This window comes from Antechinus flavipes, chromosome 1 (assembly GCF_016432865.1).
Source record: "Antechinus flavipes isolate AdamAnt ecotype Samford, QLD, Australia chromosome 1, AdamAnt_v2, whole genome shotgun sequence".
Classification (NCBI taxonomy): domain Eukaryota; kingdom Metazoa; phylum Chordata; class Mammalia; order Dasyuromorphia; family Dasyuridae; genus Antechinus; species Antechinus flavipes.
In genome coordinates, this window is record NC_067398.1 from 454,998,988 (window position 1) to 455,022,425 (window position 23,438).

The following is a 23,438-nucleotide window of genomic DNA, read 5'->3' on the forward strand; positions in this document are numbered from 1 at the left end:
CAAAATTACTCCCCAAAATTAAATATTGTTTCACTCAGATTTGTCCATTTTATGTTGTAAAAAAAATCAAAATCATTATTTAGCTAGTCAATCTGTTATTGCCTATGTATTTTGTGGCATACAAATTCTCACTGTTCCCTTTTCCATTCGGTTTTATGCCTCTAATTTTTGTCCTTAGTATTACCTTTAGAGAATGTTTTCTAAAACATTATTCTTGTCTAATTCAAGGTAACCAACTTTTTTTTTTTTTTAATCCCATCCCCTTACCCCGTCCCATATCCCGATTGCACCATATCACAATCTAAATCCTCCAGGGCTATACCTGAGTTACCGAGAGTTTGTATGAATGCAAGAGACTTAAGACAGAAATCAATCCACAAAGTTGAAAAATTAAGTCACTGGAGGGGAATAAAAAAGGAATGAAACGGAGTGACTTCCTAATAATAGGGAGCCATGGGTTAATTCATTTTCCAGAAAGTAACGCTGTAATAGTTTGGTTTCTGATTTTAGTTTGCAGCTTCTATCAACTCCAGACAGTGAAGAATATACTTATTTCCTTCCCCCAGGTGCTGTTTCACTTGAGTTCCAGTATGCATGCAAAATGCCGTGATTTTGACATTGCCTTAAAACTCTCTGAAACGGCTTTCTCCTCTATTAAAGGGCTCATAATCACAAAATTATAATGGGGCAATGCAAGCTTTAGCCAAACTTGAGACTGGAGTTGGAAGGGACCCTACAGTCTCGGGGATTGGATTTCCATGGGGTGCATGGATTGAAAAACTGAGAGGAAAGAACTAGTTTCTCTGAATCCAAGTTAATTTGATTTATTTTGCCCTTGCCAAGGACGCGCCTCCGCTGAGGTGTCCAGACCTTGGATCGGGGGTGTGTATGAAAGGAGGTGCAGCTGGGGGGAACCGTGGCACGAGTGGCGCTCCACCGGCAGTGGGTGTGGGGGTGACACTTCCATGTGCTGAATGGCTCAGGCTGCAGCAGAGTTGAACCGGCGGCGGCCGAAGAAAGTAGTCGTGATGCGTCCACGCGGTTCTTTTTCCCGGGGAGGACGTCCACGCAAGAAAATCACTGTGAGAGGCGGAGAGGACGCAGCATGCGCCATCCGGGGGGCCGGCCCGCAGGTTCGCAACAACCTCAGCACACCTCCTCCCAGCCCCGGGACGCGCGCAGGGAGGGGCGATGAGTCCCTGTTGAGCCACCGTAGTTCTGCGGCTCGGCCTGCCCCCGCACCCCTCAGCTCCCGGCTCCTACCGCCGCGGCTACCGCTGCCACCGCGGCTGCTCTGGGGCTGAGAAGCGCTGCCGCCGCCGCCGCCGCTTCCTCTTCTGCAGCCGTTCCGTTCAGCCGCTGCGTGACGCGTCGTTTCCTCCCAACATGGCGGCCGGGACGGGTCGGTGGTGATGGAGGCGGGTCCGCAGCAGCGGCAGCAGCGGGCTCGGATCTCCATAGTAGCCAGAGAGACCCCACCAAGGCCGGGCCTTTGAGTTGCCGGCGTCCCTCACCTCAAGCCCGGGCTTTCCAGCGCCCCACGCCGGCCTCAGCCGTCAGCCTCCTCCTCCCCACGAGGAAGCATCAGCGGCAGCAGCGACGGCGGTGGCGCCCGAGGCCCTGGGTGCTAAAGCGGGGCTGCCGGGAGCCGGCTCTCCCCCCACCACACCCCACCCCACCCCGACCCGACCCTCCGGCTCTGCCCCTTCTCCCTCCGCCCCTTCCTGCTCCTGCCCTTCTCGCCTTCCCCGCCCCCACCCTCCTTGTCCTGCTGCTCTTTCTCCCTTCTCTTCCTCCTCTTCCTCCTCCTCCGGCCGCGGGTCCGGAGCCGCTACTGCCGCCGCCGCTTCCTTCTTCCGCGTCCATGTATGAAGGGAAGAAGACGAAAAACATGTTTCTGACCCGGGCCCTGGAGAAGATTTTGGCCGATAAGGAAGTGAAGAAAGCGCATCACTCTCAGCTGCGCAAAGCCTGCGAGGTGGCCTTAGGTGAGCAGGGAGAGGGGACACACCTGAAGGGGTGTGTGTCTGCGTGACTGTGTGTGGAGACCCCCGAGCCGCCCGACCGCCTGCTGAACCGCCGACTGCCTGATAAATACCCTTTCCCCAGTCTTTCTGCTTCCTTGTTAAGAGTTGACAACTCGGCTGGATGAGGGGCAAAGTGGGGGAGGGGAGCCCAAGTGCATCTAGGAATTGCTGCCCCAACACCCGGGGTGGGAGGGAGAGAGGAGTGGACTAAGCTGCTTGAAAGTGGGGATCTGTGTGTGTTTGTGTTTTTGGTTGGATGAAGCCGAGTGCCATGAGGGCTGGATACGACCCTTTGTGATGAAGCAGAAGATGAGCACTGCTTTATTAGCCTTGTAATGGAGGTCAAGCTCGGGTGTGGAAAGGGCTCTCTATTGTCCTGGCATTTAAGTTTATTGTCTTGGGGAGGTTTGACTGGGAAGGTGTTCCGAAGTTGTTCCCCTCCGTTGATGCAGTCCTGACATTTCTCTGCCTGCAATACTACTGGGAAGATGTAGTAGCGTTGTCACCGGTGGTGCTGACCTGGAAGTAGACTTAAGGTGGTAGTGGTGGTGGTTGTTTTTTTCGTTAACTGTTTGTGTGTATGTATGTGTATGTTGGGAAGGGGGAAAGAGAAAGAAGCAGAGGAAGGTTTCGGATGTTAAGTAGCCAGAAGAGGTGGGAATGAAAGGGGACAATGACACTTACCGACCCCATATGCTTTTTGGGGTCACTGCTCTCAAGCATGAATTATGATTCGTAGTGGAGAAAAGAAAGCCAGTGTAATGAAGCCCCGTAGCTGGCGCAAATCTAAACAATACCTATATCTAGAATGCTAGCACTGGAATTGCTGGGAGTAAAAACAACCGAAACTGGAGGGGTGGGGGGAAAAGGGGTGTTCTTAAATTTATTGAAGTTGGAAATGTTTGTAACAGAAATGGCCAAATGTTTATGCTTTGTGTTATTAGAAATAGGTTTAAGTAAAATTGATGAGAAGAAAAAGGGGAGCTTTTTAGAAAATATATACATGAGATGACAGACCTTTGAAAACCAATATTGTAAAAAGTAAGCCTCCAACGGATTTACATTGTTTAAAATAAGCCGATGGGAAGTAATATTTCGCTGTCATTTGTCCGGATGTTGCAAAATTAACTTTGCAAATTATTAAAATAAACAGAACACTAATTTGTTGTTGCATGTTCAGTTTTTTTCTTTTTGATCCTTAAGTAGGACTTTGCAAATTATTAAAATAAACAGAACACTAATTTGTAGCATGTTCAGTTTTTTTCTTTTTGATCCTTAAGTAGGTAGCACTTGGAAAGCTTAAACTATTTGGGATCTAAGGATATAAACTTTTTTTTCTTCCAGATCGAAGTTAGCAATTTATTGATACACCCTTTTTTTTTTTCCTTAAGGGTATTTGGAGTATATATATATATATATGAATCGTTTTAGTAGTATAAAAATTGCATTTGGGTTTTAATAGGCATGGTCATAAAATCAGAAAGTAGAGATGAAATTATAATTATTTTGGTATTAGTATGAGGCTCTATTTTAATGAAGTTTTCAGATATTTTATTAGTTTGACAGAATTAAACATTTTTAACTGATTTAATCTTTTGGGTTTTAAATTTTCCATATTAAGAAACATTTCAGTAAATTAATCACATATGACAATAGTTTGAAGAATTAGATTGTGAAGAATTACACTGCTTTGCTAAATTTTTAGGTAAAGATTAAGTGAAAAGTAAAGGTATTCAAAATTCATTCTGCAAACTATAGAATACTGTAAATAAGATTTAAATAACTTATTAAAATAAAATACATCTATTCTTAGTAAAGTTGGACATTTCTTAAAGTATAAAACTTTTAGGAAAATCATATAAATATCTAGATTTGAAAATGAGTTTACCTGTTTAAAAAAATCTAATCTATTTCTGATATGTCATGATTTAGAAACCTTGAATCTTATGTAAAAAAAGAAAGGAAGAAACCAAGTTCCTACAGTGTTATTAAAAGCCATATTGTTGGTTTAATTCTTTGGTATTAGGAAACTTATTCTTTAAAATATAAAATACTAGAAATCTACTTTTAACATTTCATGTAAACTTGAATTAAAACCCAAAACTGCTTAGTGCGCATGCATGTTGCCCTCTGGTGGTGCCCTACTAGACTACAACTTTCCCCTGTTCATCCTTGAGCCAGAGGATGAACCTTGGCCATTGAACTCAGCTTAATCCATTCCTGCTCCCTAAAAGCTTGAATTAAAAATAGTCTGGCCATCTGCTGCCAGATGAGGCAACAGCAGAGCTATTTTTAGTGTCAGAGAATTTAGGAGTACTGCTACTTTGGGCTTGAAGGTGGCATTGTTTCCCTTAATGAAAAGGGGTGGGGGGAAGGGGGAAAGAGTACATCTCTTAGACTTTTAAGTATCTTGAGTTTTGTTTTGTTTTGTTTCTTAAATTTAAAAAAAAAAATTGGATGCCTATTGTATGCAAAAAAATATGGTTAAGTGCTGGGGATACAAACAGAACAATCTCTTCTCTAAAGAAACTCACATTGATTATAATTAGGAGATGCAATGATTATAAGAGGCTTCATAGTCCATAAGATGTAGAGCTAAAGGAAATAGTAATACATCATCATTTTTAATATAAATTTCAATGAAAATGTCATATTCATTTGTAATGTTGACAGAACTTCCCTTTTACTATTGAAAAAGGAATTCTTCCCAGTCTAACAAGCTTCAAAACCACAAGCTTGACACTCATGAGACTTTTTTTTTAAGTCTGTAGATTTATCACAATAACTTCCCTCATATTCAGTAGTATGTGAAGATAGTCTGAAGTTAACAGTGACAAGTTTTGGAGTATGGTGACATTGGAAGAAGGTACTAACATTGAAAGAGAATTAAAACGATTCAGTTATGTATTAGGAAGGAGGTTGGCCAAAAAAAAAGTTTTTAGAGAGAAGTGTGGTATATAAGAATAGCAATTGAAAGGGAGATTTTATTCAAAACAAGATAGGCAGCAAAAGTGAGAGATTGAAAGAAAAACTATATGTAAATTGGTTGATATAGTAGAAGGGTCAGTAGATTTGGAGTTGGGAAAGACCTGGATTCAAATCCTTATTCAACATTTATTAACTGTATGACCACAGGCAAGCCATTTTGCCTCTGGTTTCTTTTAGTTTGTAAAAAGGGAATTATAATACTGGTTATATTTCTCTTACAGGACTAGTGTGAGAAAAATGTTATACAGATTTAAATTATTGCAATACTTTCTAAAATGCTTTTCCAAAATGATTTTGCTGACTTTTCTTATATATAGAATGTGATAGTGTAGTTACTTGAAGCCTAAAAATAGAGACACTATATTTATTTACATGATTCCCTGTCTTTAATTTTTCTTCTCTAAAAAAAGGACCCTGATTGGGAAGAGAGGGAGAGAGTAGAAGAGAAGTTAAATGATCATCTGAGCCATGATCTTTTACTACCCTTGGCAACCTCCATTAATCAAAAAAAAAAAAAAAAAACAGTGACTCACCCAGAAGTACACAATCATCAGAAGCAAAGTCAATTGTAATCCAGATCTGCTCTAGAACATTTTTCTTTTTAGCAGGTTTTTTTTTTTTTTTTTTTTTTAAAGAGTAAAAGGCCATTTTAAAGCTTCAGTGTGACCATGAAGTTTGGGAAGGAAAACCATGATTATAATTTATAGATATAGTAGCAGGAGCCTTTGAGATCATGTAGTCTTTGGATCAATAAACATTTGTTAAGTTATATATAACATATATAAGTATCTATTATATGCCAAGCACTGTGTAAAGCATTTAGGGTCCAAAACCAAATATGACTTTGTCCCTGTCCTCAAGGAATATATATGTCTAAAACATATACAATAAATATGATATAATTTTGATGGAAGACATTAGCATTGGGGTGGAAGTAGAAAAGTCCTCGTGTAGATGTAGATTGAGCTTTGAAAGAAATTAAGCATTCTTACTAAAGAGGTTCAAAGAAGAATTCTAGGCAATTGCCTGTTCAAAGGCATGGAGACAGGACGTAATATTTCATGTGTGAGGAACCAGCCAATTGGGCTGTACTATAGAATATGTGAAGGGGAGTGATGTATAAGGATGGATAGATAGGTAAGTTATTTAGTAAACTTACTATATGACAAGCACTGTGCCCGTCAAGTCATGAAGTGCTTTAAATGCCAGAGAAGTTTGTTTTTGATTCTCTAGGTAATAGACATTGGAGATTATTGAACACCCTTCATTTTACGAATGAGGATACAGAAGACCAGACAAGTGAAGTCAAAAGAATAATCAGTTAATAAGCACTTACTTATGTGTCATACATAGGGAATACGGTACCCAAAAAAATTACAGTATCTGCCCTCAAGGAGCTTATATTTTCTTAAGTTAATCATTTTAATACACATTGCTTTATGAATCATGTTTGGAGAGAAAAATTAGAATAAAAGGGAAAAACTTTGGAAAAGCAAAAAAAGAAATGAACATAGCATGTGTTCAATTTACATTCAATCTCCATAGTTCTTTTTCTGGATGCAGATGACATTTTATATCCAAAGTCTATTGGGATTGCCTTGGAAGGAACCTTACATTTCAATGGGGGGAGGGGGGGGGAGACCACATATAAAAGAAAACTGAGAAAGGAAAGTAGAAAAAAGAGATTGGCATGGGGGTATGGTAGAAAAAGAAGTCTGGAGAGACAGGAGCTGAGGCTTAGAGATGACTGAAGGAGTAAAAGTGGCTGGCTTGGGCAGTTTACTTAAAATATAGGTTCCAGGAGAAACTGACCAATTAAAGAAAAGGGTTGCAAGGACTGAACAGAAAAAGAAGTCCAGAGAACTGAATAGAGTCCAGATTAAGGGAGACAAAAATGCAAACCTACTTCCTCTGATTTCAGATGCCAGAGTCTTGCTATTTTAATCACCTGTAGAGTGCTAGATTTGGAGACAGGAAGACCGGAATTGTAATGTGATTTCAGAAACTTAACAGGGCAGTCCTGAGCAAGTCACTCAGTTTCCCTCATTTGTAAAATAATAGCAAATTCCCAGGATTGTTTTATAGTTAAAATGAAATATTTGAAAGGTGCTCTGCAAACCATGAAACCTTATATAAATGTTAATTTTTGCCACCAACCAGTCAATAAGCATTTATTGATCACCTACTTTGGGCCAGGAAGTGTGCTAGGTTCTAGCAAACACAAATAGAGTAAATGAAAAAATTCCTACTTTGCAAAGGATTTAAATTCTATTGGGGGAGACATAAGGACATATAAAAATAGAGACAACTAAATATATAAAGAGAATAAATACGAAATAGCTAAATAAAAGGTATTTCAGAAGGAGGGTACTAGCAAATGAAGGGATTAGAAAAGATTTCCTGTACAGTAAGATGGTGCTTGAGCCCTGTCTTGGAGGAAGAGAGGGATTGAACAAGGTGGATTCTCTAATAATTTAGTTAGTAAGATAGTATTTGTTGTAAGGTTTTCTTTTCCTTTAAACTTTTTGGATTTGGATTCAGCAGTGGTTGTGCAGTACTGGGAAACCAGGGTCTTGCAGTAGTAGTTTATGAAAGAGAACAGATTTCTATAAGGACTTTTTTTTTTTTTTTCCCCTAATTGGGCTACGTATGTTTTATTTAGAAAAGTGCCTTTGGGTAAAGAACTTTTTTCTAAGCAAGAAAAAATTTTGGGTAATTATTTGGGGATGGGCAGTAGAAAAGGGGCCATATCCTTTATAAAGTGATAACAGGAAAATGTTACTATAATTGCCAGTGAAACAAACTATTATATATTTACATTTTTTTAGTTCAGCTTTTTGTATGTGCTTTAACATTTTCGTAGGCTAGGGAATTGTCAACAGAATTATAGAATGCTTTTTACATAAACTGAGCTACAGTTAAATTAATTGTAAACCTTGATTCAATATGGTTTTTTAAAATAATTTTTGATGATATTGTGGAATCAGTCCATACTGTTGCTTTGATTACAGTATAATGGCCAAAACATTTCTGATGACATTGAATTTCAGAATATTAAGGTATCTTAATCTAATGATTTTATTTTCTATTTATAATGAATATCTACAAGGAAAATATGAGTCTTATAGAATTATTATAATATTCAGAATTGAATTACAGCAAAAGATATACTGAATGCACATGAAGAACCATTTTGATTTTATTTCCTGATGATCTGTGCTAAATTCTATATCTAAGCTTTAACTTAGTTATAAAATATGCCTTCCTTCCTCTTTTTCATTTTATATATGAGGAAACTGAAACTTAGAGGTTAAGTGACATGACCAGGATCATACATATAATAAATATCTGAAGCATTATTTGTCTCAGATCTTTCTCACTTCTGACCAGTATTCTAGTGAATGACACCTAGTTGCTGAGATCCATAATCATTTAAGAGTTCAATCTTAACTGTCAACAAAAGTAAAAATCAAGAGGAGAAAGAACACCTATTATCCAGACTATTATATGCATTTAGATGGGTAATCTATAAAGCATATCCATTAGTAAATATATCCTGGTCAGTGTGCTACACTAAAATTGAATGGGAAGGAGGACAGTGTCTCTGCTTTGGAAAATGGTGAAGTACTTTTAATGATCCCCAAGCTTCTCCCTAAGAAAAAGGACTGTTCTTTTAATTTTATTTTTTAAAAAATATTCTCCTGGTGATGCTGCAGGGCTGGCTGTAAGCTATACCATACTATTGTCTTCAAAGATTTAAAGTAAAGTAGATCATGAGGAGGCTGCAACACATTCTCAACTAAGAATTGTTCACTCAAAGCAATGTAAAAGATGTCATCAGAGAGATACATAATAAGATGAGGGAAGCCAGTCATGTGATGAAATAAGAGGAGGTGCCTGTGTACAACTTTGATATTTTCAGAATTTCAAGGGATCAAATGGAAAGTCACCAACATGACTATTTGTAAAGTGTTTATGGGAGAACAAGGAAGAGTTGCTTAAGATGAAAGTGTATGAGTTGTGATCTACATTGCAGGAAGGAGAACTTATATTGATAACACATCCAGTCAAATAATAATATGCATGAATCAAATTCAGTTTATGCTAGCAGCATCATTTTCTTTGCTCCAGTTATAAATTATTAGTGTAATAGTTATAGAAAAAATGCAGAAATGGTATTACTACTATAAAGCTTTTCCTCAATTCAAGCACACACATCTCAAAAACATTTTAAATGCAGAAACTGCAAAGGCTACTTAACTATATTCACTAAAACCAAACTCCAATCTACAGTCTGCTCCTGCTCAACAGTGTATTCTTAAATTATTAGCAACTTTTTTTTTTAAATCACTTTCTCTAAAAGACACAAGTGCGGCAGAATTAAATATATCTCACTTTGGGTTGCATTAAACACCAAGTCTAAATTGCTAAGTTAAGAAAGGTTGAGCAGCATTTATTAAGCTTTTATATATTTAACTCACTCAAACTTGTTACAAAATTTGAAAAGTTATTAAAATGTTAAGATTAAAATGTCATTCATGATATGACTGTGTTGCTTACTTAATAGTACTTACAATCATCAGATTATATATCTTTGATATATATATAAAATCAATATTTGGAAATAAGTTGACCTAGCTAGCAGACTTTTCAGAACAGTTAAGGGGTCATCCCAAACTTACATTTTATCCATTTTTTGATGGAAATTACTCCAGAATATATTGTCTTTTTCCTTGTATTTTTTTTAATAGAACATATACTTCTATTAAGTTCTACTTTGATGCTTCATTGTAGTATGGAAATAACTTTAAATTCCCAGACTATGCCAACAGAGCACAGATCCTGTTAGGTTCTACCAGGCTGGAAAGGTTTGGGGTATGGGACTGGTAAGCAACCATGTTTTTCAAGTACCATTCTGTCAGTTTAGAAGAATTCATTACCAGGTTAGCTTCAAGGACATAGCAATTTTTAAAGACCGTCTACAAAATTGGAGAATCCAGGTTGGTGGAGAAAATACCCATATCAAAGGAATCATAGCTCCTCAATATTAAGATAACATAACTTTTTCTTGGTAACTATTAGAATACAATGTCATTGTGCTCAATTCAGTGAAACCTTCTGGGTCTATAGAGACATATTATAGATCTATTTGGGCTTTGTAAAATAAATATATTTTTCAGGTTCTCATGTCTGTTTTTCATAGTTTTTCTGTCTTCCCCAGTTTTGACTTCTTGTAAACTCTTTTTTCCCTACTGATTTGTTGGGGATTTGCAAACCAGAATGGCTTGATGGTTAGATAATTTACCTTTTATTAAGTTAGAAAGACTGAGGTTTAAATGTTGCCACTGAGACATAATGACTGTGTGAGTGTTCTGAGTGAGGAATCATGAAACTTTCTTATGAAGAAAGGGGCAAGTTTTACTGAATATGGGACCTCTATTTTAACTGCTAAGAGACTTTTTTTGTGTGCTTTATTTTCACATTATGAATATTTTCCAGGTAAAAAGAGATATTACTTTATATATTTCTGAAGTCTGAAGAGAAAATTTATTTTATATGTATAGTGTTTTGACATTTGTTTTTACTAAGTCATAATTATGTAAAGAGACTTTTAAATAACTCTTCTAACAAAATGAAAACTACCTTTGAGGAATTAATGAAAAAGAAATGGAAAAAGCCTGTTTTAAGTATTACTTTGTGTATAGTATTGGGGATATATAAAAAAATAGCTCCTGAACTCAGGGACCTTGTGGTCTAAAGACAGGGAATAAAGCACATATAGAGGAGTAGTGACTAAAGAAGGATGATTTGGTCTGGGAGGTTAGAGGAATAATGGAGTTAGGGAAATTGTTTGATAGTTTTCTAGGAATGGTAATGTTGGGGGAAAGAATAGTATAGTACCTACTCAGTGGAATAGTAGAAAAATGTCAGCAGCATGGTAGATCTACATATTGAACTCTCCCATTCAGAAGCCTGGGAATGAAAAAGAAAAATAAGGTGTGTAGAATGTAGGACCTAAAAAAAGTTATTAAAAAATTGGGACTGGGCAGGGGGGGAAATGGACTCTGAAAAATTTTTTAAGCATCAACTTAGATCTAAATTTAAATCTAAAACTAGATAAAAATCTTCTGGAAGATACAAGTCTTATTCAGTCAACATTTTTTAAATGTCTACTAAATGTAAAGCACTGTGCTTATTCACACATACACAAATACAAAATTATTTTGAGGAATAACAACCAGGGTAATCAGGCAAGCTCTTTTGAAAGAGGTGACACTTGGACTAAAGCTTGAAGAGGAATAAGGGTGAAGAGAAATAAGTGAAGAAAGGTCACATTCTAGTAATGTATAACCTACATACAAAAGCACAGAAGCAGGAAATGGAGTGTTATGTAAGAGGAAGTAAACAAATTTAATTGGAATATAAAAGGAAGTAATGTCTAATAAATTTGGAAATTTTGAAGAGACACTGAAATTTCTTGAACAGAGGAGTGATACAGTAGGATTGCTTTCTGAAAATTGTTTTGGCACCTGTATGGAAGATACACTGAAAAAGAGAGAGACCAAATTGAGGCTATTTTATAATAGTTCCCTCTCTTCTTTCATCCTCATAGCTCACAATAGCCCCTACTATCTCTTTCACTCTAGACTTTGAAGAAGATGTGGTCCTCTTTAACCAGCACAGGCCCTCGCATCATACTCTTTATCCCATTATCTCTAATCTCTCCAGCAGATTGACCCCATAATGATCCCCATTCTCTCTTTAATTATCAGGCTCTTTCTGTTTTGTTTTGTTTTTTCCTACTTACAAACACACCTGTTTCCTCCATCATTAGAAAATTTTCACTTGATCTTACTATAATTATCTCTAGTAGCTATCATCCTATATTTCTCTTCTCAGCTAAAATGAAAAAACTACATGTGCCCCCGTTTCCTTTCCTGACTCAGTTCTAAGCCCTCTGCAATCTGGTTTGCAGTCTTATCATTCAATTGAAAATACTCTGTCCAGAATTACAAATGATTTCTTAATTGCCAAATATTATGGCCTTTTCTCAGGCTTTATTTTATTTTATTTTATTTTTATCTCTGCCGTATTTGACACAGCTGAGCCAATTCTTTTCCCAGATATTCCCTCCTTTCTGGGTTTTTGTGACAATTTTATTTTAGTTTTCCTTCTGCTGATCTAAATGCTCTTTCTCAATAGCTTGTTTTCTTTATAGCCTTTGACACTGTAGATTATCCCCCTCTTGATAATCTCTTTTTCTGAGTTTTTAGGACACTATCTCCTGGTTCTCTTCCTTCCCATTTGATTTTTCAATCTCTTTTGCTTGATCTTCACAAGGACACTATCTCCTGGTTCTCTTCCTTCCTATTTGATTTTTCAATCTCTTTTACTTGATCTTCACACGAGTAACATCTGTTGACTATGGATGTCCCACAGGCTCTGTCCTAGTATTTTATTTGGTGATCACATCAACTGCCTTGGATTCAATAATCATCTCTATCTGGATGTTTTTCAAATCAACTAATCCAGTCCTAACCTCTTTTGGATAATCTCTTCAGTCTTTCATTCCCAATTGCCTTTCTGATATCTTGAACTGAATGTCTTGTAATATCTTAAACTCAACATTATCAAATAATCATCTTTTCTTCCTGAACCTTCCTCTTTTCCTAACTTCCCTATTATTGTTTAGGATATGTATCGACCATCCTCCTAGTCACTCAGGCTCACAACCTATTTGTAATCTGCATCTCTTCATTCTTTCTCATTCCCTATATCCAGTCTGTTGCCAAACCTATTCATTTGACCTTTGTACCATCTCTTCTCATATGCACACTTCTCTCCTATGCTACTGCCTCCACCTTAATATAGACTCTCATTACCTTATACCATTGCATTAGCCTGCTGGGAGCCCTCTCTACTTTAATATAAGAGTATTGTTCCCCTAGATATATGACAAGAAAGTTTTTAGCCTTCATTTTTATAAGATTGTGAGTTCCAAAGTATTTTCTCTCCCTTCCCCTTCTCCCCTCTTCCAAAGATGGTAGGTAGTTTGATCTAATCCCTTACTTTAAGTTTCTACCCCAGTCCATCTTCTATTCAGCTGCCAAAATGATCTTTATAATTTGTATCTGTTATTTCACTCCCCTCAGTAAATCTCAGTGTGTTTCTGTCAACTCCAGCATCAAATATGATATCAGATTTCTATTTGGCATTGAAAGCCTTTTAACTGTTCCTTTCCTTGAACATATTTTCAGTCTTCTTACACCTTATTAGCCCTTCATTCCCAATACTCCGGGATTGATGACAGCCTCCTTGCTATTTTTTGAAAAATACACTTCCATCTTGAATCTGGGCATTTTCACAGATTGTCCTTCATTCTTAGAATGCTTACTTTCTTCATCCTTTGCTTTTTGATTTCCCTGTCTTCCTTCAAATCCCAGCTCAAATTTCACTTTATATGGAAAACCTTTCCTGATACTCTTTAATTCTAGTACCTTCCCTCTGTTGATTATTTCCAATTTATCCTGTGTATTGCTTGATTGTACATAACTTTCTGCATATTGTCTTCCCATTAGACTGTGAGCCCCTTGAGAGCAGAGACAAGTATTTGCCATTCTTGGTATGCTTAGTCTAGTAACTGGAACATAGTAGATGCTTAATAAGTGTTTCTTGACTGACTGACTGACTGACTTCATTCACAGGGTCAAATTATTTCTTAGCCTAGCAACATTTCCAAGGTTTTTTTTTTTTTGCACAAGAGTCATTTGTTGAAGGTGAGAAACTAGCTTTATGGGTCAATAATTGTTCATTTTTGGTTAATTTTTTAAAAATTTTTATCTACAATAAAAATATTTGGTATCCTGATCTCTTTCAGATACTTTAGTTTCTATTCCTTAAGTTCTCAAAATTGTGTAGGTCTATGATATGGACCACTCTTCTGTGAGTACTGTTTCTAGATCAGCCAAAATTTTTTCTTTTGTGCCATTTTTACTTCATTATGAAACACGTAACTGATTGGGTTGTTGGATCCTGTTTGTAGCCAACACGTAGTACTTCAGAATAAAACTATGCACATATATATACCATAAATATTCTGTTCTATAACTTTTTTTTTTTTTTTTGAAAAGAAAAATTTATGGCAAGCATGTTTTTCTAGCAGAAAGTCAATGTGTTTCTAAGGCCAGAGAAGCCAAAACCTGTGTCCCATAGGCTGTATGCAGTCCACTATGCTCTCAAGTGTAGCCCAAACAAATTAGAATAAATTTGAGAAATATTTGGCAGAAATAAATAAATAAAAGTGTAATAAAGCATAGATAATACTACCTTTAAAAACTAAGTCAATATGTATCCCACAGGGATTTTCATGTAAGGTTTAATGGCCTCTATTGCTATTTGATGTTGACTCTGCTAGGTACAGACAAATAGACAACATGTTATTTTACTGGAAACCCGTCGTTGTAACAAAAGCTGTCTTCAGATGTGTTTCTTAAATTATGTTTTCCCTTGTAAAATTTATGAAATAATTTAATATTTATTTATTTTTGTGTTTCCAAAATCATATTTGATAAAGTTGGTTACTTTTAAAGCTTGTCTTTTGATGGAGTATATTTTTCTCTTATATGTATAAATAATATTTGTCAGAGGCTTCTTCTTAAATGCTGCACAGAAAAGTATTATATTTTGGGAAAACGGGCAATTTTGTTTTTATACTTTTTAGAGATCAAATGTGTGTCCTTAAGGATTATACTTAAAATCTAATTTGTTTCATTAAAAATGGATGCCTCACTTTTTTTCCCCCATTCTCCTTCAAGAGGCTTGTACTATCCAAGGCCTATTGTTAATATTGTAGTTTTCCATCTTTTACAATACTGAGAGAATCTTCCAATAATAACAAATATGGAGCTTTGTTTGCTTTCTATTTATGCATAGCTAATGAAATGTTCTATGAATAAGGCCTCTCTCACACTTCAGCCTTGATTCAAGCTTCATAATATAAAGGCTCTGTTGATTCAACAAGTTAAATTCCCTAAGTATTTTACCATATCCTTTAATAATAAGGCAGTCTTTCTCAAGGAGGAAAAAAAGAGATAACATAAGAAAATTAAAATATTCCTAGATAGTGAATGAAGTCAAAAGTTTATGCTTACAGTCTAGTTAATGAAGTATCATCTATTTCCTCTTCCCTTTTTTCCTTACTTTTACCTATTTTCTTTTGAACACCTACCAAAAAGATTTTTTCATTTCCTTTTTCTCCCTTTATCTTTTCCCCCATGTTTCTTTTAGCTTTCAAATCTATTTACTTATTCCCAGCATTAATTCAGAAAAACACTTCTAAATAGAAAACATAAGTGCTAATTCTTTATACTCTTTTGAGATTTTTTTTCTTTTTCTAACTTGAGAAAGGAATTAATAGGGAGAAATAAAATTCATTATGTAAACATTAAATCTATTTTTGCTTTTAGTTGAATTATGTACATCATAGATTAATATCTATGTACAATGTAATTATTTAGAAACTTATCTGAACAATTTCATGTTTTTAAAAGGATTCTGTAGGTAGTATAAAATACTGTCTATATGATCTTAAGGTAGTTAGATAAATAACAGCAGTAACATTGACTTTTACAATTAATTAGAAAGTAAAGCTAATATATACTGTGTTACTGAAATTGAAGATGAGAACTACATTCACCAACTGTTAAGCCTAGGGGATATATAGAGAACAGATTTGAATGAAGGTTTATACAGTATTACTAAAATGGAATTACTTATTAACTTAGACCAATTGGATATCGGTTCTGGTCTTGGTTAAAGGTCTGCCTCTGGGGGTTTCATATATTCATGAAATGAAAGATTCAATTTTTATTTCTTTTATAGTGATAGTAAAACTTACTTATTTAATTATCTCCATATGTCTAACATAGACACCTGCTAGAGGCTGAGGTAGATTTGATTAGGTTCCAGTTTAGATCGTGGGAAATAAAGCATAATAAAATCATTAATAGATTATGATTTCTTTGTTGATTACTGGAATTCACATTTTACAAATAATCTAGTATTGGGCAATTAAAAGTATTAATATTTTCATTAGATTTTGATGATAATACTTCCTATTTCTATAATGCTTTAAGATTTGTAAAGTATTTACCTTACAACTCTGTAAATTGGTGGTTCTTATTTAAAGGATAATGATTGAAGAGATTCACATTAAAAATTATTTAATGGAACTTAAGCAGTAAATAATTGTCTGGTTATGTTTCAAATATTTTTTCCTGTGATAACAAGTACATGCATATTTGAAGGATAAATTTGTTTTCTGCAGTAATTCAAAATGGCAGTGGCTATATATGTAGTGATACTGATTTTCATATAGTGATCACACTAGACTATGATCGCTTCTGACAAAACATACCACGTTGCTGCAGTTTCTCAATATCATCAGATTATTTTACAAACTGCCATAAGAAGTCTTCATTTGAGGGCAATACAATTTTCATTTGTCAGTTACACATACATGTCCTCGTTTATGTTCTGTACACTATACCCGAGTATCTCCTTCATTCTCCTCTATTACCATCAATCATACCTTATCATCTGTGATCACATCTTCAAGATATTTCAAATGTTTGTATTTGAACTGTGCAAATGTTGGGTTTTTTGAAAACAGTGGTCACTGGGCATTTACATTATAAGCCATCCTGAAACTATTACAAACATTCTACAGAAACAGATCTTATATTTCCACTTGCATTAAAGCTATTTTCTGATTTGAATTTATCATCTATTTAGAATACTATTCTTTCATCTGCTAATTTTCAAGTGAACTGCTGGCAACACTAGTGTGTCATTCAGTAGAGTTTCTGTGAAAGTAGATTGGTATGCCTATGGTATAAGAAAAAAACAACTGAAGAGATTCAGTCCCTACGAAGACTACCTTGCATATAAAATTGTTCAAAAGTAAAGCAAAGTATGCAATTGAACTTAAAGTCCATTTGTCATTGAAAATGCTTGTCATTGGACGGTAGAGAAGTAAATCTATTTCATAACTAGCTGTTTATTTTCATTGATGGATTAGGTAACTAAAAAATGAATTCCATTTTTCAACAAAACAGTTTTTAAAAGCCTTCCATTTTCTACCACAAATTTGTAAGAGTGAGTATTTTTACTTTATTATTATTTTAAATCAAAAGACAAAATTAAATTCAATATGTACCATACCAAAAAAGTAGTATGTATTCAAATTTAAAAGTCTAATATAGAAATTAAATTTATATATGATTGTTATGTTAAATATCTTTAAAGTTGTAAATAATTTCATTAATTTTTATATACACATATTCAATAAAATACAGAAATTTATTCTGAATTCTTGCAAATAATAATAAGCATACTAGTTTTTGTTGGTTTAGTTTTAATTCTTACAGACTATCCTGCTTAAAATATTATAATTGTTATAATTAGTTTTTAATTTTATATTGAGTTTTAATAGTTATAAATAGAATAACATTCTATATTATGATTATTATTAAATTTTATTTGGTGGGGAAAGTTATAGTTATTGTAAGCTTCTAATGAATAAATTTAGAAGAATATTATGAATAGTATATCATATCATCCTAGGGTTAAACAAAAAATACTTTTTGTTCTAGGAGTTTACAGAACAAAAAGTATTGAATATACAACTAATAAAATCTGAGACTAGATTCAAACCTACATTTCCTGCATCTAACTTGTGTTCTTTCCACTATACTATGTTGCATTTTTTGATTGTAAGTTACTTGACCAAGATCTCAATTGGATCTGCTTGTACCTTTTTGCATGTAATAGGCACTTAATAGATGTTTGATGAGTGAGCAGATTGAATATTTGTGTTCTATGTGTTATAGGAAGTATTTAAATTGGATTCATGTCACAGGCTAAATAACCCACAGTGGCTTCCATTGATACCATATTTCATCATCTCTGGATCCTCCCCCATCCAGTCTGTTCTTATCAGATTGTTTTCCAGCTAGTTTCTAAATACTTTCCAAAGGGGAGTATTTGAACACAGTTCTTTATTTTGGAGGTGAGGGGTCCTCATTGAACCTCATGAATAAGCAGCTTATGAGCTTCTCCATTCTTCTCTCTTCCCCTCTTCCCCACTTAATAGTATTTTTATTCCTCCTTTTTTTTTTTTTTTTTTTTTTTTTTTTTTTTAGTGTTTTCTGAAGGTTTATTAAAGAATAGCCATTAAAGAAACTGGGAATGACTGATTCTATATTGAGAAAAGGGGGTAACACTCTCACTGTAATCTAAGTTGGAAAAGTAATGAAAGGCAAATAAAGCACTTAACTTTTGGAGAACTAAGGGAAATCTAATCAGCTGCTTGAGTAGTCATTTTGTGCATCAATGTGGTTCATATAATGGCACTTTTTTTTTTTTTAAGATGAAAGAATTGAAGGTATTTAGACTAACCCTAAGGATATTGCATGGAAAGTCATACTCTAGAACAACCAGTAAGCCTTCCTTAAGGCAGCTGCTACAGGGGCAGCAGCAGGAATGCTACAGAAACTCAATTGATAAAGCCATAAACCGAAGGAACGCGTTTCTAATGCTGTCATTTGCATTGTGTCATTATGGAGTTTAGATGTTTATTTTGTTTTTGTTTTTTTTAATATTTCCCCTAAGAAAAAACAATATAAGAAGTCATGAATGTAATATCCACAATCAATAATATGGTAATAGTTTCAAAAATGGAGATAGCTAAGTGGCTTGGTAAACAGGGTTCTGGGCCTGGAGTTAGGAAAACCTGAGATGAAATACAACTTCAAATACTCACTAGCTATGTGATCCTGGGCAAGTCATTTAACGTCTATTGTGTTAATTCACTGGAGAAGGAATACCTTCAGTATCTTTGTTAAGAAAACCCCATGCTCTGCTCAGTCATTATTTAGTTGTCTCTGACTCTTTGTGACTCCCATTCAGAGTTTCTTGGCAAAGATATTGCAGTGCTCTGTCATTTTCTTCTCCAGCTCATTTTGCAGATGAGTCAACTGAGACAAACAGGGTCACACTATTAGTAAATGAGTGAAGCTGAATTTGAACTCGGGTCTTCTGTGATCACAGACCCCACATTTTATCCACTGTGCCACCTCATTCCCTCCTATTAAGTAAGCAACTTCTATGTTCTAGACACTACTTAGTTCTAGGAATACAAAGAAAGGCCAAAAAAAAAAAAAAAAAAAAACCCACAAAACAAAACAAAAAACCCAGTCTCTTTTCTCAGGATTACTGTCTAAATGTGGAGACGATATGACAAGCATCTATGTACACAAAAAATATATATGGAATATCTTGTAAACAATCTCAGAGAAAAGGCTCTAAGATTAAGGAAGACCAGGAAAAATTTCTTACAAAAAGTAACATGTTGGTTTCCATGGACCTATACTTTTGTGATGTTCTTTTCCTTGAACCTTTGTTCTCCTCTTTATTGAGTCCTTATTTTCCTTTCACTTCTCAAGGTATAGGTATTTTCCAAGACTATATATTTCTTCTTCTTCTCTATATTTTCTCCACTGGCAATTTTAATTTTTTTTTTGTTATTCTTTAATCATTTTTATGCAAATAATTTCCAGGACTTTTGGGAGACAGCATAGGATATTGGAAACTGTTAGATTTAGTGTTGGAAGAAAATCTCATTTATATAGGGAGTGAAGGTAGAGTTATACTTAATCTCTCTAAAAAGACTCTTCCTGGTCTTTTTTTGGAAATGGGGTAAAATGAGATTATAGTAACATACTATGTAAATTGTTTATTGGGCTTAATTTTGATGTTGCTTTTCTCAAACCCAAAGTTACTGGTAAATTATTAATATTATTTAAAATTTTGAAAATTGGTTATAGGTTCCATATTGATAAAAATATTTTAACAGCATTTTCAACCTTTCCCTTTCCATTGGGTTCTTTTTAACTTGCTCTTGGGGAAAAAGGTCCACATTTTCTTTTCATTTTTTTCTAAGAACCCTGAATTTGGAATCAGGAGTTTGGAGATCTAGGTTAAACTCAAGTTCTTATGACCATAAACCATAGACAAGATCTTTCAGAGCATCATTTTTCTCTTGTAAAATTGAGCACTTGTCCTGCCTAACTTTCAAGGATTACTGTGATGACAAGCCATGTTCCAGATGAAGAATCTGGATTCTTTGTTGTAGAATGTTAGCTATCCCCTGACAGAAAAGTTTAAGGTTTAATTTTGATTTTAAATGCAATATTTAATTGCAATATGAGTTACCCCCAAAGTTAAAGTTATATGAGCTGATAACCTCAAATAATCTCAAGATTGCTTGGATATGTAGAGGGTCCAAGTTATTTCAGAACAAAATAACTCAGTGTTGTTAGTGGGGAAATTTTTTCATGACTCGCTATTACTGAAATCTTTGTTCTCAATTTTTTTAGTTATGACAAAAATAATAAGTAAAATATATGCAAATTTAAAAATAATGAAAAAAAATAAAAATTTACATGGATCTAGTTTGAGGAATACTTTATGTATTTAATCTAATTTGATTTGAGTACTTTATGTATTTAATCTAATTTGGTTTTTGCTGTAACTCTAAAGTGGTCCCAAATTTATAGATGAAGAAACTGAGGCTTGAGAGGTTAAGTGCTTACCAAACCCAAATGACTAGTAAATGTCTGAGACGGATTTTACTCAGATCTCAGATTTCAGATCTCAGATTCCAAATACAATATACTGTGTCCACTATTTCTCTCAGGTGCTTCTAAATAGCATAGAGAGAGAGAGAGCATTATTACATTGTAGGATTTGAAAGGAACTTTTCTCCTAACAATCCTTTGAGGTACATAGTGCAAAGTAATTGTGTCCTCATTTTATTGATGAGAAAACTGATTCTCATATAATACTTTTAAGTTTTTGTAAATTGTGTTATCTCATTTAATTCTCACAGTCCTTTTAGATAAATAAGTATTGTTATTGTCTCTATTTTACATATGAAGAAAATGAGGCAGAGTATTTTAAGTAATTTGTCTGTGGTCACGTATGTATCTGAGATAGGATTTGAGATGAGGTATTTTCATTTCCCAGTCTAGCTGTCTTTTGACTAAGCCAAAGTATAAGTGTTTTTGGAAATGAAGATTAACATAATAAGTAAGTGATTGAATCTGGAAATACTGGATGATAAGCCCAATTCAGAGTATGGAAATCAAAGATCTTTTCCAGAGGAAAATCACATGTACAGTAAATTGGAATTCTGTCAGATACATGTTGTCACTATTGAGTTATCTAAATAGTGCAGAATTTCTAGATGAAATTAAATGTGTTTTAAGTGCTTCCCATTCTACTTTTAAATAGTTAAACTTGGGGCAGCTGGGTGGTGAAGTGGATAGAGCACCAGCCCTGAAGTCAGGAGGACCTGAGTTCAAATCTGGTCTCAGACACTTAACACTTTCTAGCTGTGTGACCCTGGGCAAATCACTTAACCCCAATTGCCTCAGCAAAAAAATTTTTAAAAAAAGTTAAATTCATTTTTAAAAAATTGCTGAAGCCAGAATACAAATTTGTAAAAAGAGTTTTATAAAAAGAAGCACCTCAAGTCCCTAAAATTTTTGCTTTATTACATTTATATCTGAATGCTTGTTTTGAATGGGGAAAAGATGACTTGTTCTGGCTGCCATTTTGCATTAAACTTAATGTTAAGCAGTTGTTGAATTTGTTGAGTCAGGGGGGACCTTAGAATTTGGGAAATCCCAGTCTGATGTGGTACAATTTGAATTAGGATCGCTGAATTATGAGATTTCTTGGTGGTCACTATAGGCAAGTGGTCCTCATTTTCCTTTGCTACAAGTTGAGGGAGTTGAACTTAGCTGATTTTTAAGAGCTTTTGTATGCTTTGCTATTCTGAAATTCTGTAAAATATGGATTCCTATTCAAAACATTTTTTTGTCCAACACTGATTTATTGCCTGTGATTCAAAATTTTCTCTGCATTTTTGATAGGAGCATCATTATTTAATAAAATATCTGACTCCAGTTTTATATTGTATTTTATCAGAATTTTAAGAATTTGGAGATTTGACATATGTTAGAAATTGGGCTTTTATCTTTTTCAAATCTAATTTACATTTGGCAACTGAGTCTTTGCTTAATTGCTTTGTTTCTTGAATCTTTTTTTTTTATTTCTTTTGTATTACCTTTAAAAAGAACATCTGACAACTCAGTACAAATCTTTGGATTTCATTATTATAAAATTCTCCTTATCGATTTTCCTGTTGGGCATATATCCACATTAATCTCTTTCTAAAGATTTTGCTTTACTTGTTTGCTCATTTCATCATACCAGCTGTATTAAGAGGATAAGGAGACAGCATAATTCCCTTCTGTCCAATCACATTCTTTTTTTTCCCCTAAGTATTTTTATGTAAAGAGTGATTAACATTTTTCATGCAAATGCATGTAGCAATGAAACACAATAGATGAAAGTTTTTCCATTGTAAAGTAATACATATGTAAAAGTTATTTTCTATATCCATTTGCATTCTAAGATCTAGTACCGATTGGTTTTATACCAATCAGTAATCCTAAATATTCTCACAATTTTTCCTATGACCAACTATCTCAAGTCAGCCCAACTTTTTGACATTGAAATCCTTATTGTATATTATTTATTATATTCCATTGAATATAAAATTCCCCTCATTTTCACAATTTTAATAAATTATTGGTAATACTAAGGGTTTTGCATGAAATATGAAATATGAGTGAAATTCTTTTACAGAACATTAAAAAAATTTTTTGTCACTTTCATTATTGGGTAGCATCTGAATATCATGTTGTACAAGTTTGCAATGATTTTCTTTTTTATTATTATTATACCTTTTTTTTACAAGATATATGCATGGGTAATTTTTCAGCATTGACTCTTCCAAAACCTTCTGTTCCAACTTTTTCCCTCCTCTAGAGACAGGCAGACCTATACATTTTAAATGTGTTAAAAGTATATGTTAAATACAATACATGTATACATATCCATACAGTTATTTTGCAGCAGAAGAAAAATTGGACTTAGAAATAAGGTAAAATTAATCCGAGAAGAAAATAAAAAATGCAAGCAGACAAAAACAGGGAGTGAAAATGCTATGTTGTGGTTCACACTCATTTCCCAGAGTTCTTTCACTGGGTGTAGCTGGTTCTCCTCATTATTGAACAGTGGAACTGATTTGGTTCATCTCATTGTTGAAGAGAGCCATGTCCTTCAAAATTGATCATCATATAGTATTGTTGACATATATAATGATCTCCTGGTCCTGCTCATTTCACTCAGCATCAGTTCATGTAAGTCTGTCCAGGCCTTCCTGAAATCATCCTGCTGGTCATTTCTTACAGAACAATAATATTCCATAATATTCATATAACACAATTTATT

General features: G+C 34.6%; 1 protein-coding gene across 2 annotated transcripts in view; it reads left to right on the top strand.

Annotated features, from left to right (window-relative positions):
• The first annotated feature begins 1,546 nt into the window (after window positions 1-1,546).
• The window catches only part of ARFGEF1 (ADP ribosylation factor guanine nucleotide exchange factor 1), a 151,714-nt gene continuing 129,822 nt past the window's right edge, over window positions 1,547-23,438 (top strand). For both annotated transcript variants that reach the window (XM_051970076.1, XM_051970077.1), the window contains exon 1: window positions 1,547-1,988. In XM_051970076.1, coding sequence (XP_051826036.1) covers window positions 1,865-1,988 — 124 coding nt within the window. In that variant the 5' untranslated portion in view covers window positions 1,547-1,864. The remainder of the gene's footprint in view (window positions 1,989-23,438) is intronic.